Genomic DNA, 22,138 nt, shown 5'->3' with positions numbered 1-22,138 from the left:
AGAACACTCCAGGGTAACGACGTGTTTAGTGACAGAGACTTCTACTGTGGCCCTTTTATCAGAATAAATCTATGTACAATTGTTCATCAGAGTTGACTACATCTCTTCACTTGTTAAAATAGGTGTTGTTCTATTCTTGTTTGGATTGTTGCTCAACTACACGTAATACACCCGAACAATTACACCCAAACGATTGCAGAGTAATTGGTTGACTTCAAGACAGCCTGAATAAGCAACATCACAATCACAATCTCCTAATTCAGAGCATATGTATTTTTCATATAGAACTTATCACCTAGCTGGGAAATTTTTGCGCAGTCTAAGAGAATATCATACAGAAGTCCCAATGAAGAAGAAAAAAACGACTACAGTAGCTGAGGAGGACGATAAAATGGAAATATCAGATATCTCAGATAAAGATATTTTATGTGTCGAAATAGCAGGCCTCTGTCATGATCTAGGTGTGTTATTATAAATTCGTGTAAATATTAATAGTTAAAAAATATGCAAATGCAAAATTAAAATGTAGAGGTCTAATACATTGAAAGTATTGATACAATTTTTTAAAGATTTTAATTTATTGAATGTTTCTATAAGTACTTTTCTGATAAAAAAAATTTTTTTATAAGGTTGTGGGCCACTGTCTACGCTTTTCTCTAAAAGATTTCTTGTCGCCCTTGAAAAGAACCCAGCTTTGAAAGATAATGCGAAGGTATTTGTAATTTACTATATTATGATCTATCTATCTATCTATCTATCTATCTATCTATCTATCTATCTATCTATCTATCTATCTATTTATCTCTCTCTCTCTCTCTATATATATATATATATATATATATATATATATATATATATATATCATGGGCGTAGCCAGGATTTTTTTTCGGGGAAAAAAATATCTATATGTGTGTGTGTGTGTACATAATTAATCTTTATTACATTCTGACCCTTTCGGAAGACGTTTATTATTTATTGTAGACTCCCCGCCCTTGCTAACAAGGGGGTCTGGGGGAGTTCGCAGCGCCGAGCACTATTTCTGGTATTGAAAGCCAACAAAATGCATATTCTGAGGTATCTACAGTGCATTATCTTGCTATTAAAAAGTTTTATTTCAAAAACCTAATGTGCTATTCTTACTGACTTAAACCCTCTCGCGCCGTTCGGCGCATTTTCCGGCAAGCTGTTTCCGCAACTCTTATTTTGCGTAATTCATTTTGTCGGAAAACATGTCATGCAAAACCTCATGCAACGCTCTGTCACAACCTTACTAAGGATTCGAATCCCAGTTCGGCATATGATTTCTTTGATATAGACCCGATCTCTATGACTGACTCCTAAAATCTGTCTTAGCCAATTTTGTTGAGACGCATTTAATGATTTTCAATTTCGGCAGAAGACTATTCACACTTAATTAATGGAGCCCAAGCTACTGGTAGAAATTTGTAACCTTTCTTGACTACGCTCTTGGAATTACATGCCTGTATTTCGCTTTAGATTATATATCGAAACGGAAAGTTTTTTTCGTCAAATCATCTGTTGAGGGGTTTTAAACTAAAAAATCTCTGTTTTTTTATTTGTTTTGTTTTTAATTCGAAACCCCATTTAGCTACGATCATAGAATTTGGTGACTGTAGTTTGCTTTAAAATAATATTGAAGAGAGAGGTTTTCAACTCTAAACGCTCTGTAGGGGAATTTTAAACTCAAACCCATCTGGAGGGGTTTTAAACTTTAAACAAAAAGCCATCTGGAGGAGGGGGATTTAAACTCAAAACCCCTTCGGCTACGCTCATGGATTTTATAGTGTGTAATTTGCTTTTTTTATATTGAAGAGGTACTTTTTAGCTTCAAACCCCAACTGGAAGGGGGATGGGGGTTTAACTCAAAACCCCTTTGGCTACGCTCATAGAATTTTGAGTGTTTAATTTCTTTTTTTATATTGAAGATGGGGTTATCGTAAATTTTGGAGAGGGTTTTTAAAATCAAAATCTTCCTCAACTGTGCTGTTGGAATTTGGGGATTGTTGTTTGCATTTCTTTTGTTTTGTTTTATAGAAGAGGAGGATTTAACTGCAAAAACCTCTGGTAGGGGGTTTAAAATTTAAAACCCCCTGTTCAAAGCCGCCTGGTAGAGAGATTTGTATCTCAAAACCCCCTGATAGGGGTTTTTAAAATCTCAAAACCCCCTGGTAGGGGGATTTAAACTCAAAACCACCTGGTAGAGGGTTTTTAACTCAAAACTGCCTCGGCTGTGCTGTGGTAAGTGATGATTTAGTATTAAAATCTCACCTAAAATAAACAAAATGAAAGCAAAAATCAGTCACTTAATTCCGTCCCCCCCCCCAGGGGGGGATTTCATTTCGGGGGGGGGGTTTGAACCCCAAGAACCCCCCCCCCTGGCTACGCCCATGATATATATATATATATATATATATATATATATATATATATATATATATATATATATATATATATATATATGCATATTACTACGATTTTCCTCTCCCCACCCCAGTTAGCAAATTAACTATAATAGTTATGAAATATTAATTGAGTATTGACTCTATTCTTAAATCTTTTCTACAAATATTTTAGAAATATTTCATGTTCATACATATGCTAAACCTTATGATTATATTAATTAGAAAAATACTTGACAAATTTATATCAGGTAGAATCACAGGTAAATTTTACATTTAGCATTTATTATTAGTTTTTTAATAATAATCTGCACAAAAATGTTTGTAAGTAAATGTGGCTGTTATCGTGTTATGTATGTTCTTAAGTTTAGAAAATATGCAAGTCGGAACTGGGTTTGCTTAGTCACGGAAACTTAATCTTCGGAATCGAAGACATTGTCATTCTGCCCCTGAGACATATTTAAATTTACTAGTCGACCCACGGCTTAGCATTCGCCGTTATTTTGCAGGGCTGGCCTTAGGGCAAAGCAACCTATGCGACCGCAGTGGGCCCCGCACTTTCAAAGAACCCGCGCTAATTCTAGGTGTAAATTATTAAATTAAACCATTTTATAACTTATAACAGAATTCCCGCAGCCTCCTGATTTACCAGGAGCTCCTTGAAAGCTCCTGGAATTGCAAAATATACGAAAAAGTCATGGAAATCTCCGGAAATTATTAAAATCTTTTGAAAACTAAAAAAAAAATAAAAAATTCCTGAATTATATAGACCAAAAATTGTCATTTTGGGGAATCATTCAAAATGGAAATCTCCAATTCTTCGCGCGATGAAAAAAATAACGGCATTATGCAATACCCGTAATTGTGGAATCTGGTGAAAGAAGCTTCTTGCGCCTAAAACTAATGAAGAATTACTTGAGGTCAACAGTTCTCGAAGACAGATTGAAACATTTGGTATTTCTTACTATTGAAAATGATCTATGTAGGAAACATACATTTTATGATGTACTGTATGGATTCGCAACACGCAAGGCTCGTTAAGTAATTCTGTAGGTAGTAAAGAATGAATAAAATTCAAAGACAAATTTATTTTCTAATACAAATTCTTAATTTTCACTTATTATCCGTATCCCTACCCAAACTTGGCCACGCCAAATCCGTTTCGCATTAAGGGCCCCACAACGGTTGAGTCCGGCTCTTCTATTTAGTGACAAGTGAATACAAAGGTAGATTACTTTTTCTCCCCTTCCCTCTTTTTTTCGTCGCTAAAGCTATGTGGGGTGATCTCCTAACTAGACGAGACTTCTAGGTCACAATAATTACGTCCGGCCCTGCTATTTATTGATTGGTGAATTATACCGTGAATAGTACTTGTTCTCAACTCCCTCTCCTTTTTTTTTGTAGGGTAACTCTAGTTCGACTTGCATAAATAAAAGAGTGATCTTTCCTTCAATTGTAGTCCAAACTCTTGAGCCATGAAGAGAATTATAGAGATAGATGTATGTATACATCTTCAAGTATTTAAGAGTAAAATAACAATGTTTGTACTATATTAGATCTTTTTTTTACATTTCTAATTTAGGTATGGCTCAAAAATCGAAATGTTTTAATGTTTGAACATATGTTGAAAATGAATTCTCTAGAGGTAAAGCTGAAAAAATTTGAAATTGAAGCACATGACATCATATTTATTAAAGAGTTAATTGGGGGCTATGAATGTAATGGTTCTACGGTAAGTCCTACATGTGAGATAATAATAAAGAAACAAAAATAACGAAAATTATTGTTAGAAATATATGTCTACCATAAATAGCAACAAACAGTTTCGTACCGTGGTACAGTGGTATCACATTAATTAATTAAGATGTGAATCGGATACGGACAGCATAGTAGACCTACACCATTACCCGGTACCTAAAGGATAACTATTTCTAATCATAACATTGGCATAGGTCTAGTAATTTAAGATTAAATGTGTAAAGTCATATCAAAATTCTAGTTGTAGATCTAGACTTAGATCTAGTTGTAGATCAAGACTTCGATGTAGTAATTAAATCTAGATGTAGATCTAGACTTAGATCGGATCTTTACGACAGTATAATATATTTCGTGGTCGATGAGTAAATCAGTCAGTGGCATAGACTTATATATACTATATCTAGACTGGACATGTAGACTTTTTAACACTGCAAAAAATGTCGTGAAAATTTTTTAGAACGTTGGATCAAGGCGTTGTTTTGTAAAGTAGTTAAAAGAAGTAAAAGCTTTTTTTTTCAACCCTAACCTATGTAACATATAATTTAATTTTTAGATCTAGATCTAGTAAATAAACATCAAAAATAAGAATACTATCGTCTCATAATTATTTGCAATTTTTAGATACATAATCTTCTTTATCAAAAGACTGAATGCAACTCTAAACTGTGATTCGTTGTGTATTTTTGATAATCAATTACTAGATTGAGATGTAAAAAAATAAAATTATATGTTATATATATATATATATATATATATATATATATATATATATATACATATAACTAAACAATAATTTATAATATTCTTCTTTTTTTCAGGCATGGCCTTACAAAGGCAGAAATGAAAAAAATGCATTTTTGTATGAGGTAGGCCTATATCTTAAAGTAGATATATAATAGATACATTGCCATTCAAAAAAAGCTGAATTTCAGAGAGAGAGAGAGAGAGAGTCAAACAGAGTATGGCGAAATAGGTCTCTTCACCTAGCAACAAAAATCAATATTTATAAAGTAGTGGTTCTAACCACACTTTTGTATGGCCCTGAGACCTAGATGCTAGAACGCATCCATCAAAGGTGCTTTCGCTTCAAAATGAACATACGCTGGCAACATAACATTACAAATAACTATCTTCTGCTGGAGGCCGGTGTAGACAGTGTAATGACACAAAAGAAAGACGCGTAGAAGTAGGGGTTTAATTGGGTATTTCCGGAGTGACGTGACAGATCAATTAAGAAATAAGATCAAAAATAAAGAACCAACGAACAGGATGAAAAACGACCGACCTGTGATATAGAGACGACGCAGACTGAGCCCTTATTATTTAATAAATTGTTGTTAAAGTTATTATCTGGATTTATTCATTCTATGTACTAATTGTTCTGTTGACGGTTGTTATTTACGAACTCTCGGCTAACATCTACATTCATCAACCAGTCACATCAACACATCAACCGTCAACAACAGTATAAAGGCACCTATTATCATTCGACAGCTGCACTTGTTCGGACTCTTACTCAGTATTCAAAGGGCTATTTTCTTGCCGAGCTTAAAAGAACGGCGTAATGACTCCCGTGAGCGCTATAAAGATCAACTTAAATATTTCCACCTCATTGGCATAAAGGAAAGTATCGGACAGCAGATGACCTCTGAAAAGACATTTTGAGAGATCTAATAAAGGCTGCGAGATAAACATTTGCGACTCAAAAGACAAGCCATTACTGAAGACAGCAGCAGAAGTAAACTTAAATAGACCGTCAGCGGACAACGGCTTTGTCTGCACGCGATAAAGAGATTTATGAAGGTCGTAACTGGATATGCTTAGTCATATGAAACACTGCACCTATCCATAATCTTCGGAATCGAAGATATTGCTATTATTATTATGTATACAAAAGTAGTTTGCGTTTCATAGAGTTTCTACCTTGTATAGCCATTGGCAGATATAGCCTCAAGTAGTTGGTAGGAAAGATCAATTACCTAAAATTAACTATTTTAACGGATAGTTTACTTTACTCTAAATGGGCCTATTCCAGAACTTTGAGTGCGGGGAGCGATGTATTCCAAAGCCCTAACCAAAACCTCATGTAAACATTAAAACTGTGTAAAAACACAAACACAAACATAAGATAGATAGATAGATAGATAGATAGATAGACAGACAGACAGACAGACAGACAGACAGACAGACAGACAGACAGACAGATAGATAGATAGATAGATAGATAGATAGATAGATAGATAGATAGATAGATAGATAGATAGATAGATAGATAGATGTATGGATAGATGGATGTATGGATAGATAGATAGATAGAATAATGCTTTTACTTGATAAATATTCAAATTTGAATTGATAGCCCTTAACTACATACTTTATACAACTGCTTTTTTTTTCCTACAAAAAAAAAATAAAGATACCTTCAACCCCCGTCGTCCAAATCCCCACACCAACAGGTTATGATTGGTTATGGTTGGAGGAGGGTTGACAAATGCCACTACCTCTTCTCGTTTTTTTTTGGGGGGGGGGGGTGGGAGGGGGCGACTTAATGTAAAAATGGTAAAAATATAAATAATTAGTATACTTTTTAAGAAAAAATTTGTGTGATTTTTTGTATGAAAATTTGACCTCACGCCAGCAGCCCCTTACTCCACCCCCCTCCTCCAACGATACCGGATATGGCAGTGGGTTTTAAGAGATCTTATTATTCCATGGCTGTGTCGGCAAACGTTGTTTTCGTTCTTTACTTTGTGATGCCAATAAGTTATACGTCAATACGAACTTAAATTTTCTTATTGCTGTTATCCAATTTACACAATAACTTGTTCAGTATTATATCAGATTGTTAGTAATCACCGCAATGGTGTGGATGTATGTAAATTTGACTATATGGCCAGAGACTGTCACAATCTTGGCATTGTCAACAACTTCGATGCTCAGCGCTACGTTGAGTTTGCAAGAATTATAGAAGTAGATGGAGAAATACAAATTTGTACAAGAAACAAGGTTTGGTTTGATTTATTTCAAGTAGAAAGTTATTGTAGCTTTGTTAGAGAAAGTTGTTGTTTTTCTTTGTAAAAGTACATAATGTTCACTTCACAGACCTATATATATATATATATATATATATATATATATATATATATATATATATATATATATATATATATATATATATATATATATATATATATATATTATAACTTGACTGAAAACAGAAACAAACGCTTATCGGTTACCCGATCGCGATGTACGTAACTTTTTTTTAGCTGTAAGGGAATACAGGGAAATCGATCTTTTCTGTCTTAGAAAAAAAATGATATTTAGTTTTCAAAGTGTAGATATAATGCAATCTCATTTTGCGGATTTAAAATAGAAGGAGCTATTTATCAGAGAGATCATACATATTTACTCAAATGTATGATATAACTCAATTTCTTTTTGGTTTCCATTGAGATATTGTTTCGAGAATCATAGATCGAAATAGTTCAAGCCTGTGGATTTTAATCATCTTATGATTTTAGATAGTACATGTATATAGATTTATATAAATCTTTCTAAATCTAGAGTAAATAGCTAAATAATTATTATGAGACGAGATTGCCCTTATTTTCAATGTTGGTCGTTGTTTGACCACATGACACCCTGCTCGTTAACCGTGGGCCACAGAAACATATGCCCTATAGATTTACTATTAACATATGTATTATTTAAAGTAAATTTCCCCTTTTAGACCATGGAGTTTATAGGGCAGATGATATTAAGGTCATCTGTTTCTATGGCCAACGGTTAACGAGCAGGGTGTCATGTGACCAGCACAATGACCAACCACCTTCACTTTCCCCAACTAAAGTCAGGTACCTATTAGAGATGGGTGAACTTAGGGGCACGCTAAAAATTCAAAATTCAAAATCCCTGTGTGACAAGTCAAAAACTCGCTGTCAGAGTCACTCTAAATTATCACAGCATTAATTATTATTTTTCCTTATTTATTTATTTTATTTTAATTATTTCCCCATCCTACCCCTAAATTATTCACCCGCCACACCTTTTCCGCTCCAGGCTAGACTTAGTTGACCACATTGGAGATAGCTAGGCCGCGTCTTCCGACTTATCTTCCCTTGACCGGGGCAAAGATACGCACAGACTTTGATCTTATCGACAGGATGTCTGACAGCCGCAGTGGACACCACCTTGTGTGGAATACAAGTCACTCCTCCCCCCCCTTTCTCCTTCGTCTCTCTTTGATCTAGGAGATTACTCGAGTCAAAGTGCCTCTCGACGCTCCCATCTTAAGTCTAATTCACCCACGTGTAAGAAAATTCTTAGCCTAGGACATTTCCTGTGTCCGCCCACATTTTCCAGGCCTGTATATAAAGTAGACCCAAATCAAATCAGACCCTCTTATTTCTCATGGTGGTTGAGCTATCGAGTCTGGACTACTTCATACATTCTTTCTCCTAGAGGAATACCTGGTGGTAAGCCGAACTTAATCACAAGTTCCATCTTAATTACTTTTGTGCTATTTCCATTGGATATTATCATGTGTATTTTGCCTAGTTCATTTATATTTAATTAGTGCATTGTGTATTTCTCACTGGCGTAAGTAGAAAACATAAACATGTCCTATGTATTTATTTATTTATTTATGTATTGCATTAATCTATTAATGCTACGTTGCTCAATTGATCGTTGATGCAACCATGTATATATTTGTACATCTTAGTCTATTTCTTTTATCTCGGCTGACAACCGTGATAATTTTACTAGCGCACTAATACTGCGTCTAGAAAAGAGATACGAGTTATCCCCCCTGTAATGAATTATCTCCCCTTTACTCATTTTACTCTAACGAGAGTTGCGCCCCTTGAACGGACACCCTCTCCATTCAAGCGCGCTCTATTGTTCTCGATCGACGGTCATATGTAAACATACCGTCAGGATCGCTGACACCGCCCAATTCAACCCCCCCCCCTTTTTCTTTCTCTATCCACCTGTGTTGTTTATTTGAGATTGGTATTTCCCCTTCTATGTACATTTTTATATTATTACTTTCCCTTTTGTGTACCTTTTTATATTGCTACTATCAGCCATCTATGTTTCCAAATCCCATTTGTCATCATCTCCTCATTGTGCTCTAAAGCAATTTCACCAATCTGACGAATGCACCTCAGTCGAGGGCATCGATAAGATGCATGAGAGACATGTCCTAACTTGTCTTTATTTATCCGCAGCCTCCCTCAGGTGTCTGCCTATTGCCTATTTACCTGCCTATTTATTTATTGGATCAACGATCTATTTACCCGCATCTGTGCTTAGTGCTATTCAGCACTGCCTTTGCCTACTGAGATCTACTCAACTCTATTACTTGGCGCTATCGGCATTGCCCGCCTATTCGACAGCCCACCTGTCAAGCTATTAGGTGCGTCGTCCCTATAGATTCAGATCTGTGTGAGACGTCATAGCTACGCCAACCCTCTGCAACTCACTGGACATATCCTGTCAACTACGCTGCCCACGGCAGATCAGCTCTGCCCGCGGTAACCTTGTGCCCACGGTAGCCGGCCACCCGCCCTACTGTGCCCACTACAGATATTAGATTTTGGGGATTGAGACTCCACAAGAACTATATCACCGGCGTCCCTCTATCCGCTAGAGCGCCACCTCCAGCTGCAGAACCTCAAGCCAGGACACAGCCAGCTGCGACATCAACAGGAATACCAGCTAAGTCAGAGGACAAAGTGACATACTCTCTTATTAGGTGCAAGAGTGATGATTAAACATAGAATATACTAGAGATAGATGCAAACCCTCCCCCTTTTTATCCTTATATGTATATTTATGTAAATAAATATTCTTTATTTTAACTTTTGTATCTATCTGTCATTGCTTTGTCTCGTTGCGTGTCTGCTCCCGATTCATATGCTGGTAAGTGGGGGTGCGATAGCTTTAAAAATAATCATCCCCTAGACATAAAACGTGCCAAACACACGTCACATTTCCCCACCTGTCACACCCTGTCTTCACCGAGATTCGAACCCCGGACCCAAGGCTCGGAAGCCAAGCGCTTAACCACTCATCCGCCGCGTCCCCCGCTATATAGGTTAGGGTAGAAAAAAAATCACTACTTATAACAACTTTACAAAAACAACGCATTGTTTCACCTTTTTGAACTTTTCACATTTTTATGTAGTGTTCAGAGATATTCATGTCCAGTCTAAGTATAATGTTTAAGATAAGTCTGTGGCTCATTAAAAATTATGTTGTTTTCTTTCTCATTTTAAGATTATTCTTCAAAATAACTCGGAGTATTTAATTACCTAAATAATAAATCTTTAAATAAAACATCAAACCGGGTCTTATACACAAATACACAAACATTATTTGTGAAGTATTAAAAAAGCCACGTTGAAAAGAACATTTATTTTCCAAAGACAAATATATAATACTATTTTTTTCTTTAATAGTAGTATTCAAGTAGTGAGTTGATTGTGAAAATAAAATATGTAAAATAAAGAATGAATATAACTTAATCTTCAATAGGCCTGACATTTAAAACATTTAAAATAAAAAAAATTATAATTGTTTTTTTTTTTTTTTAGGAATTAGGTAATTTATACAACATGTTCTTCACAAGATATAATCTTCACAAATTTGCTTACCAACACCCAGTGGTATGTGGTATGGAACTGATGTAAGTAAATTAACATTTTAAAAATACTTTTATGCGCTCATTAAATTGTCTAGTTAATTCAATGTGATATAATTTTTTTTATCGTTTAAAGTCGCCATAAGAATTTGGTAAAACAAGCTTCCCCTAAACATCATTTTTCTAAAACGTAAACAATAAATCATTAACACAGTTCGTAAGATGTCATTTACAGAACCAATCATCACGACGATCTTATAAGACATGTTTCACAATTATAATTACCAAGAAAAGGTAATGATTTTTCATCTATAAGTGGGCTTAAACATTCTTTTTCTTTTGTCTAATGGCAGAAACAGGTATTACTCACAAATTATCATTAAGTCAACATTATGTATAAGAATAAGATGTGCTTAATTTAAATTATTGTGATTTCAAGGATTTTTAAAATGACAATCAAGACTTTTGCAGATAATACAAGTCATCAAATAAATCAGATTCATTACCTCCAAATATGCGAAAATATTCATTAAGAGACTCAACTTTCACAAATAACAAGAAAAAGTTTTTTGACCTTGGGCTCGAAAAAATACAATGTGCTGTTTTTTCCATGTCGGAACAAAAATGCAAAAATTATAGACTGTAAAACTGTCAAATGGCTTAATAGCTTGATCCTGAGTACGTAATAAAAGCGTGAAGCAGCCCTACAGATGATAATAGACTAATGTGTCCAATTGAGATTGTTTAATTTAAGATATGTGTAAACATGAATTCATGAAAACGTAGCTCCATATTTTCTAAAGAAAAAAATAATAATTATTCGGACTAAAACTTTCTACGAGAAATGCTCACGTGTGAGAGGGTAACATTTTTGTGGATAAGTTTCAATTATTTTTAGTTCTTACAAGTCATTGACTTTTTTATTTTAATTTTTTAAATAGGATTATACATTGAGTACAGTAAGTCTTCTTGTAAACCCATACCATTCAAGATTGAAATAATAAATACCAACAGATGGTCTTTACACTTAATTTTAGAGTCCCAAGAGCATAAATGGTGTTATATGCTGCATACTCAATCAAGACAATACTTCTATAAAAGCGCAAAACTTACACTCCAAATTAATTGTACCTCGAATCATTATATATTTTAGAATTTTAGACATTAATCAAATAATTATATTTATTCTTCAAAAGGATTGTAGATGTACTTGAACAAATCATAGACAAATTCAAGATTTTAAAGGTTGATTGGTAAAAAAATTTCCAATTTGTTTAATCTTTTAAAACCTTATTTTATAACTTAAGGCTTTTTGTTGTTATTTTTTTCTTTACAGTATTTGTAAGCTAGTAATCATAACACCCCTAATTTTAAAGGAAACACAATTTTAAATGCTCTTTAAATATTTATCTATTTAAAGTACTGAGTTTATACTACAAGCAGTAGAAAGTTACATGAGATTGGAAAATGAAAGGTAATAATTTGATACTTTCTTTTTTTTTTTTTTTCTTCAAAACAAAATAATGCGAGATACTAAAGATCTGTTGCGCCACTAGATTGGTTCTGGTATTGCAGTCCTCATCAGGTGAATTCTACTTGTGGGTTGACACAAAAGTGGAAAAAATTTAACTTCAGCAATGGCTCACACATTTGTGTCAGTATCCTAGATACTCAAACATGTTAAATGCAAAATTAAAATATAGATCAATACAGTTTTTCCAGCTTCGAATAATATTTATTCAAATTTCATCATAATGTCCAAAACATTAAACTATACTTATATCACTAGAAAATCGTTAAACCATACTTTCATCAATGTACCAGCTGCATGGATAATATCACTGATATGACTTAAAGAACTGTTATAATTAAGGCTGTTAAAATCTTATCTTATCTTATATAATACAGACGTTACTTCAAAAAAGAAGATGATTACGTCCTACGTGTCATGCATTTAGTCATGCATATTAACCAATGACTTATATTCTGCCAAGTCACTGGTTTTCCTGGCTAGCTCAGGCAACCCATTCCATGCTCTAATAGCACTAGGGAAGAAGGAACATTTGTACAAATTTGTCCTAGCATATGGGACAAGGAATGTGGTGGCAAGCGTAGCTATATTAGCAAAACAATAATTAGTTTTAGTTAAAGAATGACAGTTTTCAGACATTGAGTTTTACCGAAATCTCATTATAACATTAATTTAGACTCGTTCATAATTTTAAAATTTTACCATCACAAATGAGATATATTATAAGACATCTATCACAAAAACTAATCTTCTCAAGAATTTGTTGTGTTTTTTTTTTTTTGGGGGGGGGGGTGGAGGAAGGATTTATTGAATCATAGAACAAAATTTCACATGTAATGTTTAAGAGAAACTGTGGTATGAACATATATTGTATGTCATGGGCGTAGCCAGGATTTTTTTCCGGGGGGGAGGCTTTTGTAAGGGGGGGGATTTCCAATTTTAGGAAAAATTGTAGATACCCCGACATTGGCAACAAGGGTTTTGGGGAGCGCTTGGAGCTCCCCCAGCGAGGGGAGAAGTTCCGCTGTCAAGCACTATTTCTGATATTGAAAGCCAACAAAATGAATATTCTTAGGTATCTACAGTAAATTTTCCTGCTATTGAAAAGTTTTATTTCAAAAACCTAAAATGCATTCTTATAGCCTTACTGGCGCCAAGTTGTACTAGGATGTCATCGCAACCCTTAGTGTGCGTAATTCATTTTGTCGAAAAACATGTTCCGCAAACCTCGTGCGACGCTCTGTCACAACCTTACTAAGGTTTCGACTCCCAATTCGGCATAGGATTTCCTTGATTTAGACCCGATCACTATAACTGACTCCTAAAATCTGTCTTAGCCATCTTTGTTGAGCCACATTTAGTGTTTTTCAATTTCGGCAGATGACCATTCAATGCACTTTATTAATGGAGCCCCGCCACTGGTAGAAATGTGTAACCTCTCTTGAATATGCTTTTGGAATTAGGTGACTGTAGTTTGCTTTAGATTTTATATCGAACAGGGAAGTTTTATCGTCAAAATCATCTTTGTGGTTTGTAAACTAAACAATCTCTGGAGTTGTTTTTTTTTGTTGTTTTTTTTTCAATTCAAAACCCAATTTAGCCACGGTCATAGAATTTGGTAACTGTAGTTTGCTTTAGAATAATATTGAAGATGGAGGTTTTCCCACCTCAAAACGCTCTGTAGGGGAATTTTAAACTCAAACCCATCTGGAGGGATTTTAAACTTTTAAGAAAAGCCATCTGTTGGAGAGGGGTTTAAACTCAAAACCCCCAATTGGATTGGCTATGCTCAAATAATTTTAGTGTGTAATTTGCTTTTTTATATTAAAGAGGTATTTTTTTAGCATCAAAACCCGCTGAAAGGGGAATTAAACTCAAAACCCCTTTTGGCAACTCTTATTGCATTTGAGTGCGTAATTTGCTTTTTTTTTATATTGAAGAGTTATTTTTTTAGCTTCAAACTCCAGTGGAGGGATGTTTAAATTCAAAACCCTTTGATTACACTTATATAATTTTGAGTGTATAATTTGCTTTGTTTTTAATATTAAAGAGGTATTTTTTACCTTCAAACCTTGCTGAAAGGGATTTAAACTCAAAACTAAGTCGAAACCCATTTACCTACGCTCATAACATTTTGAGTGCGTAATTTCCTTTTTTTTTATATTGAAGAGGTATTTTTTAGCTTCAAACCCTAATGAAGAGGGGTGGGGGTTAAACTCTAAACACTTTGGCCACGCTCATAGAATTTTGAGTGTGTAATTTGCTTTTTTTTATACTGAATAGGGGGTTATAAAATCAAAATCTTCCTTAACTGTGCTCTTGGAATTTGGGGATTGACGTTTGCTGATAGGGGTTTTAAACTCAAAAACCCCTGGTAAGGGGTTTTAAACTCAAAATCCCCTGGTAGGGGGTTTTAAACTCAAAACCCCCTTGGCTGCGCTGGGGCAAGTGATGGTTTAGTATGAAAATCTCACCTAAAATAAACAAAATCAAAGCAAAAAATCAGTAACTAAAGTCATTTGGGAGGGGGGGGTTGTTGAACCCCAAACCCCCCTCTGCTACGCCCATGCTGTATGTGCTGTTATAGAAATTGTTTGTTCTAATAATGTATTATGTCAATATTGATAGATGATTCTCTCTCCTTGGAATAATATTTAATTGGGCCAGAATTTTTAATACTTGTTTCTGATTTGCATTTCGCAGATGACTTTTTAAATTCAAAATACACCATTAAGATTTTTATCTCAGTGTAACTGATAGAAATACAAATTCTGGACGAAAATACGGAGAGTGGAGGTCAATCACAATGCAGATTTTTTTTGTAGTGCGGTCTTGGAGCCGTATGTCCATGATGGTGTGAAAATATGTTTTTAGTGAAGACGTTCAAGAAGTCTTAATTGGTGTATTTTTCATATAGGTCCTATTTTTAAGCACATTATTATGTTTAAATATTCTATAACAGACATTAAATGAATGAGGTCCAAGTTATACATAATAAATAGGTGTACTTTTTACCATTCGGCCAACTATCCGGCAGTGATATTCGACCGGAGCCGAATATGGTTGAATACTGAAAAAAGGCAGAATATTCGGTATAAGCCTGAGCCGGAGCAACTATCCGGTGCACCTCTACTTTAAACCGAATAAAGCATATGGACCTGATGGCATTGCAGCTAGACTACCAACAAACTTTTTCAGGCATCTCTTAACAAGAACAGATTATGAAGGGACTGGAAAGAAGCTAATGTCACTCCCCTATATAAAAAAAAGAGAAAAATCTGACCCAGGAAACTGCAGACCAGTATCACTAACAAGCATCACATGTTAAATCCTAGAACATCATAAACCACTTCGACAAAATAATGTCCTTAATCTATACCATGTTAAGGCTTCCGCGCGGTGTTGATTCTTGGAAATATATCTAGTGTAGATCTACGTCTGACTGGAAGTAATGCGTAACTCAAACTACTTCAGTAACACCGGCGAAAGGCCGAAACAATCAAATATGTAGTCGACGCTGATGTTGTTCTACAAATATTATAATAATCACGAAGGGAATCGTCCAATGTCAGCTATGTCCGTAAATCCGTATATCTATTGTACTGCTCTACAAGAAGCGTCTTCTTTTTAGCGTCCCTTAGAGCGTTCTTGTTTTTTTAACCAACTTTACGTCATCGTCGCTAAGTAAAACTTTACCCTATTCCCGAAACAAATAACTAATTCCTAATCATGTCATAACAACCAACATGGCTTCAGGAACAAAATTAAGATTATTTGCAGACTATTGCATAATATACAGAACAATAAAAAAAAACAAAAAATACAGACATTCTTCAAAGAGAATTTGATGAATTACAGAAATGGAAGTCAAAGCTAAGCATGTCTTTCCACCTACAATAATGTCGGTTATTAATTAAGAGTAACAAAAAAAAATATTTAAAAAAAAATTCACTTAACCTATTCATGGTAAACCAGTAACACAGACTAAAAACCAAAAATACCTAGGTGTTATAATAAATGAAAAACTGTCATGGAATCCCCATACGGATGAAACTTTCAAAAATCTAACAAAGCATTAGGGCTTATTAAAAGAAATTTCTATAACTCAAATAAGAACATAAACCTAAAATGTTATTTAACATTGATTAGGCCAATAATAGACTGCGTCCTCTATTCGGGACCAATCCTCAAGAAAACATTAAGAAACTTGAAGACACAAAATAGATCGGTGAGATTCATAACAAGCGAATATTCACATTTGACTACATAAACACCTTTAGTAAAATCACCAAATATAAAAAAAAAACCTTCAGGGGGAAGACTCAAAGTTAAAGTAACAATTATGCATAAAACACTGAATCTTCAAATACAAAAACAAAAGCTAATAAAATACTCAGAAAGACACAAATATAAAGCCACTTTCCTCGTTCCATATGCTAGGACAAATTGGTACAAATGATCCTTCTTCCCTAGTGCTATTAGAGCATGGTATGGGTTGCCTGGGCCAACCAGGAAAATCAGTGACTTGCCGTAATTTAAGTCATTGGTTAACATGCATGACTAGATGCATGACGCGTAGGACGTAATCATCTCTTTTGAAGTAACGTCTTTATTACACAAGATATATATCTATATATAGATATCTATATATAGGTCTAGACTCTATATATACTTGTTTATTTTATATAAAATAATCTAGATAGTAAATATATTTCTATTAGATCTAGAAGACAAAGGTGACAAAAGGCACGTATCGAAAGAATCGCTAGCAAATTTTCTTTAGAAAATTATGAGAGAGGAGCTTGACGACCCACTGACGTTTAAGGAAGCTGAAACAACAATTCATACACTCAAAAAACACAAAGCACCTGGCTCGGATTGACTTTCGGCTGAAATATTTAAAATGGGTTGTGTCGTCCTAACCGAGAGGCTAACAGACTTGTTCGTTCTATGCTAGGAGAAGTGCGTGGTCCCACTTAAACTTCGAGATTACGTAATCATATCCCTATACAAAAAAGGATGACAAGTCTAACTGCTCCAACTATCGACTCGTTGTACTCCTGTTAGTAGCAGGAAAGATCTTTGCTCGAGTATTGCTCGAGTCCACTCTTTAGTGGACGAGTCGTTATCTGTGAGCCAATGTGGCATGATATTTGTTCTGCGACAATTACAAGAAAATACAAAGAGCAGAACTTTAACCTATTTGCTACCTTTGTGGACCTCACCAAGACTTTCGACAAGGTCAGTCGCGATGAGTTGAGGAGGATTTTGGCCAGGCTGGGATGCTCGCCTACATTTCTTTACATATAAAGCAGTTTCAAGTGGGACAAAAAGGCCAGATCAGACCCAATGGTAATCTGTTTGATCACTTCCCAAAAGAAAATGGCGTTAAGCAGGGCTGTATACTTGTTCCTACTCTATTCGCTATCTTCCTTGGTGTAATGCTGGGTTGAATGAGGCAGCGATTGCACGAAGGCATCTTGTGGTGAAATAGTTACTATTAGTTTATGTTTGTGTAATGTCGAGAAAATGTGTTCACAACATTGATTTAGTGTGCTACTGTCAAAGTCTCTTTCGTCAGTTCATGTGTCGTTCTAGTTTAATAAAGCCTTGTTTTAGGTTACTCTTCAGTGTTCCTTTATTTCTTATTACAATTTATTTAATTTAAGAACCTGACTGAACTATAGGGTCTAGAGTTGTTCAGGGGCGTAACTAGGGATTTGGGGGCCCGGGGGGATTGACCTCTTTGGGGGCCCCTTGCATTTTGACATTCGACATATGACATGAGATAATGTACGCAAAAATATATAAGGCCCAAATCAAATTGGTTCAGTATATCAGTAAACTTAACAAAAAGTAATCATCAAGACTCTTTTAATGAATAATACCGTTGTTTATAAGTTAAATAATGCACAAGTGACAAATCTCAATTGATATTGCTTCACGTCGTGCATTCTGTGCAGCAAAGAAATCTATAACATCATCTACATCGATACTTTGAGCACACGTAATTCCCATATAAAACCTGTTTCCTCAATATGTCTATTGGTGATTGTATTACTGGTTTGTTGATGAAAAGTGATATCATTGAAAAAGCGATTTTCCATTTATTTCATCATACAAACAGGAAAAATAGCGCAGTTTGTCATAAGCGTGTCTTCATATAACAGGTGTCTTGGTTCAAGAAGAAACCCAAAGGTATCCAATTTCTTTCCAGCCTTTGGGTTTTTGTCAGTTTCTCATCATTTTGCAGAAAGCATGAAAGGGTACAAATTTTTTTAGCAGCTTCCCGTACATGCAGTCCAAACTTTTCTAGTTTCTTCTGAACTATATTAATTGGGCGCAGGAGCTTTGACCAGAATTCTAGATAGGCAAAACATTCTTAATTTTCCACTGCATGAAGAAGATTCTGTGCTAATATTATAATGGTATTACGTCATTGTTGGTTGTTTATATTTTGTGCGAAACCAAAAGGATTCAGAGCATACAAAAGTGGGAAAGATCCATATCTCGTTATGCTCGAGTATAGAAATACTCCGATAAGTGGACAGCCGTATTCACCATCACAACTGCTGACGAGTAGAAGCCTCAGGGAATCATTCCAACTGATCCCAAACTATTGAAACCATCGGTAGCTGAAAATGCAGAGACATTACTCAACGAACGACAGATCAAAAGCAAGTGAAATACGATGCAAAAGCAAGACTACCTAAAGATTATTCTGTCGGAGAGTTCGTCTAGGTCAAACATGGCAGAAAGCAGTTGTCATAAAAAAACATTCAGCACCCAGATCTTACATCATAAAGACAAACGATGGAAAAACATACATAAGAAATCAACGCTTTTTACATAAGAGTTTTGATGAAGACATCTCTGGGTACTATGATACCGATGAAGACAATGAACTGCAAACTGTTGGAACAAACGAAACAGACAGTTATAGACCAATGTCTAGAGAACTTGTTGTGCCAGTCAAGACAACCAGAAGTGGACGAATTGTTAAAGTTCCTAGTAGACAGGGCCGGCCATAGTCCACTGCAGCCTATGCGGTCGCAGTGGGCCCCGCGTTTTCATAGGCCCCGCGCTAATTCTAAGTATTAAATTAAACCATTATAACGTAAATAAATTAACAGGGTTTTCGCGACCTCCTGATTTTCCAGGGCCTCCAGGAAATCTCATGAAAAGGCAAAATATACGATAAAGTCCTAAACTTTTTTTTTAATTTATTCAAATCTCCTAAAGAATAGACGAAATTGACATTTTGGGTTGCCAATAAATAAAAATTGGCATTGCGAGCTTTCATTTGATAAAAATTTATTGCAAAGACGAAAGTAGGCCTATTTTCTAATTTAAAAAAAAAAATTTGACATTATGCTTATCCCTACCCAGACTAGGCCCTGCGCGATCCGTTTCGCATAGGGTCCCGCAAATGTTAGGGCCGGCCCTGCTAGTAGATATCACTCTTAAGAACTTTAAAAGGAAGGGTGTGATAATAACTTCAAAAGGAAGAATGTGCTAATATTATATAATATTACGTCATTGTTTTTTGTTTATGTTTTGTGCGAAAGCAAAAGGATTAGATGGAAATAAAAAGAGAGTTTCCATTGGATTGAGGAACGATGAATAGAGGGGTAATAACTCGAGCGTGAAGTTTAATTCTGAAATCATAGACGCCACACCCGAATAATGGACTATTCTAGCATTATTAAGAATAACTATTAGATCTGTTATACTAGATTCTGTAAATTTTGCTTCAAGGTTAATTAGTGTAGCCATAAAATACTCGCCATTTAGATCTATTATTAGTAAAGGTAACAAGATACCTGGAATTCGCTGTATATCAATAATATCATGCAGTTTTATTCGTGGCAACAAAGTTTAAAATGTAAGACTAACTTTAAAAAAAACTTGAAATGTTGAAAAAAAAAGACACCCGTTGACACTATTTGTCAATCAAATATATTAATTTATGTATTTACAAATAAATTTCGGACACCCATCCCCCCCCCTTAGTTACGCCACTGGAGTTGTTTAATTATTGCACTACTTATACTGACTACACAAACTACTAGAATTTACTTGTTCACTTACTGACGTACATGTATATTTACTACACTATTATTATTGCTTAAAACATAAACTGGTAATTGTTTATAAGTCATACTACAGAGACTGGTTTTTAAGTTTCTTCACCATTGTTTACAAGAGAAACTAATATTTCGACACTTTTTATTGATAATAATAATAATAATAATAATACATGAATGATTTAAAGCTATATGCAGAGAACGAGCAAAAGTTACACAACTTAATTAAAACGGTAAAACGCTTTAGTGACGATATCTGCATGTCTTTTGGCTTGGATAACTGTGGTATCATAAGCATTAAAAAGGGCAAGGCAGCCAACACCAACATTGCATTTGAAGACATCGAAGAACTGAACTCTGCCTCCCTTTATAAATATCTTGGTATAAACCAGAATGCCACGATAAACCATAAACATTAAAAGAGGACTTTCTTGGCAAATACAAGCAGAGAGTAAATAAAATTCTCGTCACAAAACTGTCTGGCAGTAACCTCATCACGGCAATAAATAGCTGGGCTGTCCCAGTGCTCCTCCACACGTTAGGTGTTATCAAATGGACAGATACCGACCTACATGACATTGACAGACTCACGAGGAAATTATTAACCAAATTTCGATGTTTACACCCCAAGTCCTCCACCATAAGGCTATACCTGCCCCGGAAGGATGGAGGCGTGGATTGCAGAACATCTTCAAACTGTGTAAGACGCAAGTTTCCAAAACTGCACGCCTCCAGAAATGAACTAGTTTCCTTCCTACGCAAATATGACCATGATGCAACCCCTTTGAACCTAAACAATGTTGATGTTAATGTCGGTTTAGACGACGTCGGGCATGAGATTCGCCAATGGGAAGAAAAAACACTCCACGGAAAATTCCCGGCTTTATTACATGTGGACAACATTGACAAGGCTGCTTCCTTAGCATGGCTAAAAGCAGGTCATCTCTATCCTGAAACTGAAGGCTTTGTCACAGCAATACAGGACAGAGTAATTAGAACAAAAAATTACGAGAAACATATCTTAAAACTCAATGTTGTTGACAAATGCCGAAAATGTGGAAATGTGGGTGAGTCCATTGAACACATAATGGCGGGATGTTCAGCTCTATCGGAATCTGCCTACCTAGGTCGCCATAACCAAGTTGCAAAGCTAATACACCAGCACTTGGCTTTGACACACAATTTGATCGGTAAGGATACTCCTCCGTATTACAAATACTCACCACAAGAGGTTCTCGAGTCTACGGATCATCTACTGTACTGGGATAGGCCTATTTTGACTAACAAAACGGTAGATTTTAATCGCCCTGATTTGCTGCTCATCGATAAAAAATGAAAAGGCCACTACCATTATTGACATCGCCGTACCACTATCTCATAATTTAAAAAAAAAAACTGAGCTGGAAAAACAACGAAAATATGGGAACCTTGGCTTGGAGATTAAGCGTTTATAGAAATTATCTAAAATAACAATATACCCCATTGTCATATAAACCGAGGGAATAATAACAACTGACCTCACAGATACCTTCAAGGCCCTTGTCATTCCTAGGAACATTCTCGTTGACTGTCAAAGGGCGGTACTTCTGCAGACCTGCCACATCACCAGAAAAATCCTCGGTGGAAACTGATAAAGGGACTACGATAAACTTTGTTTCCCTTTAACGAAACTCGACCCTGGCTTCGCCAGAGA

The 22,138-nt window shown here is 35.3% G+C and overlaps 1 protein-coding gene across 18 annotated transcripts in view; it reads left to right on the top strand.

The window, feature by feature from the left end:
* Positions 1-22,138, top strand: part of LOC106052346 (deoxynucleoside triphosphate triphosphohydrolase SAMHD1-like) — a 175,383-nt gene that overhangs the window by 26,351 nt on the left and 126,894 nt on the right. For 17 of the 18 annotated variants that reach the window (XM_056034990.1, XM_056034989.1, XM_056034982.1 and 14 more), the window contains 8 exons: positions 286-461; positions 630-712; positions 4,003-4,152; positions 4,997-5,044; positions 7,020-7,184; positions 10,781-10,872; positions 12,024-12,080; positions 12,248-12,301. In XM_056034990.1, coding sequence (XP_055890965.1) covers positions 286-461; positions 630-712; positions 4,003-4,152; positions 4,997-5,044; positions 7,020-7,184; positions 10,781-10,872; positions 12,024-12,080; positions 12,248-12,301 — 825 coding nt within the window. The remainder of the gene's footprint in view (positions 1-285; positions 462-629; positions 713-4,002; positions 4,153-4,996; positions 5,045-7,019; positions 7,185-10,780; positions 10,873-12,023; positions 12,081-12,247; positions 12,302-22,138) is intronic. The other variant, XM_056034992.1, reaches the window with a different exon arrangement.

Source organism: Biomphalaria glabrata, chromosome 7 (assembly GCF_947242115.1).
Source record: "Biomphalaria glabrata chromosome 7, xgBioGlab47.1, whole genome shotgun sequence".
NCBI classification, from domain to species: domain Eukaryota; kingdom Metazoa; phylum Mollusca; class Gastropoda; family Planorbidae; genus Biomphalaria; species Biomphalaria glabrata.
Note: the sequence above shows the minus strand (reverse complement) of the source record. Positions and strands in the feature narration are given on the sequence as shown.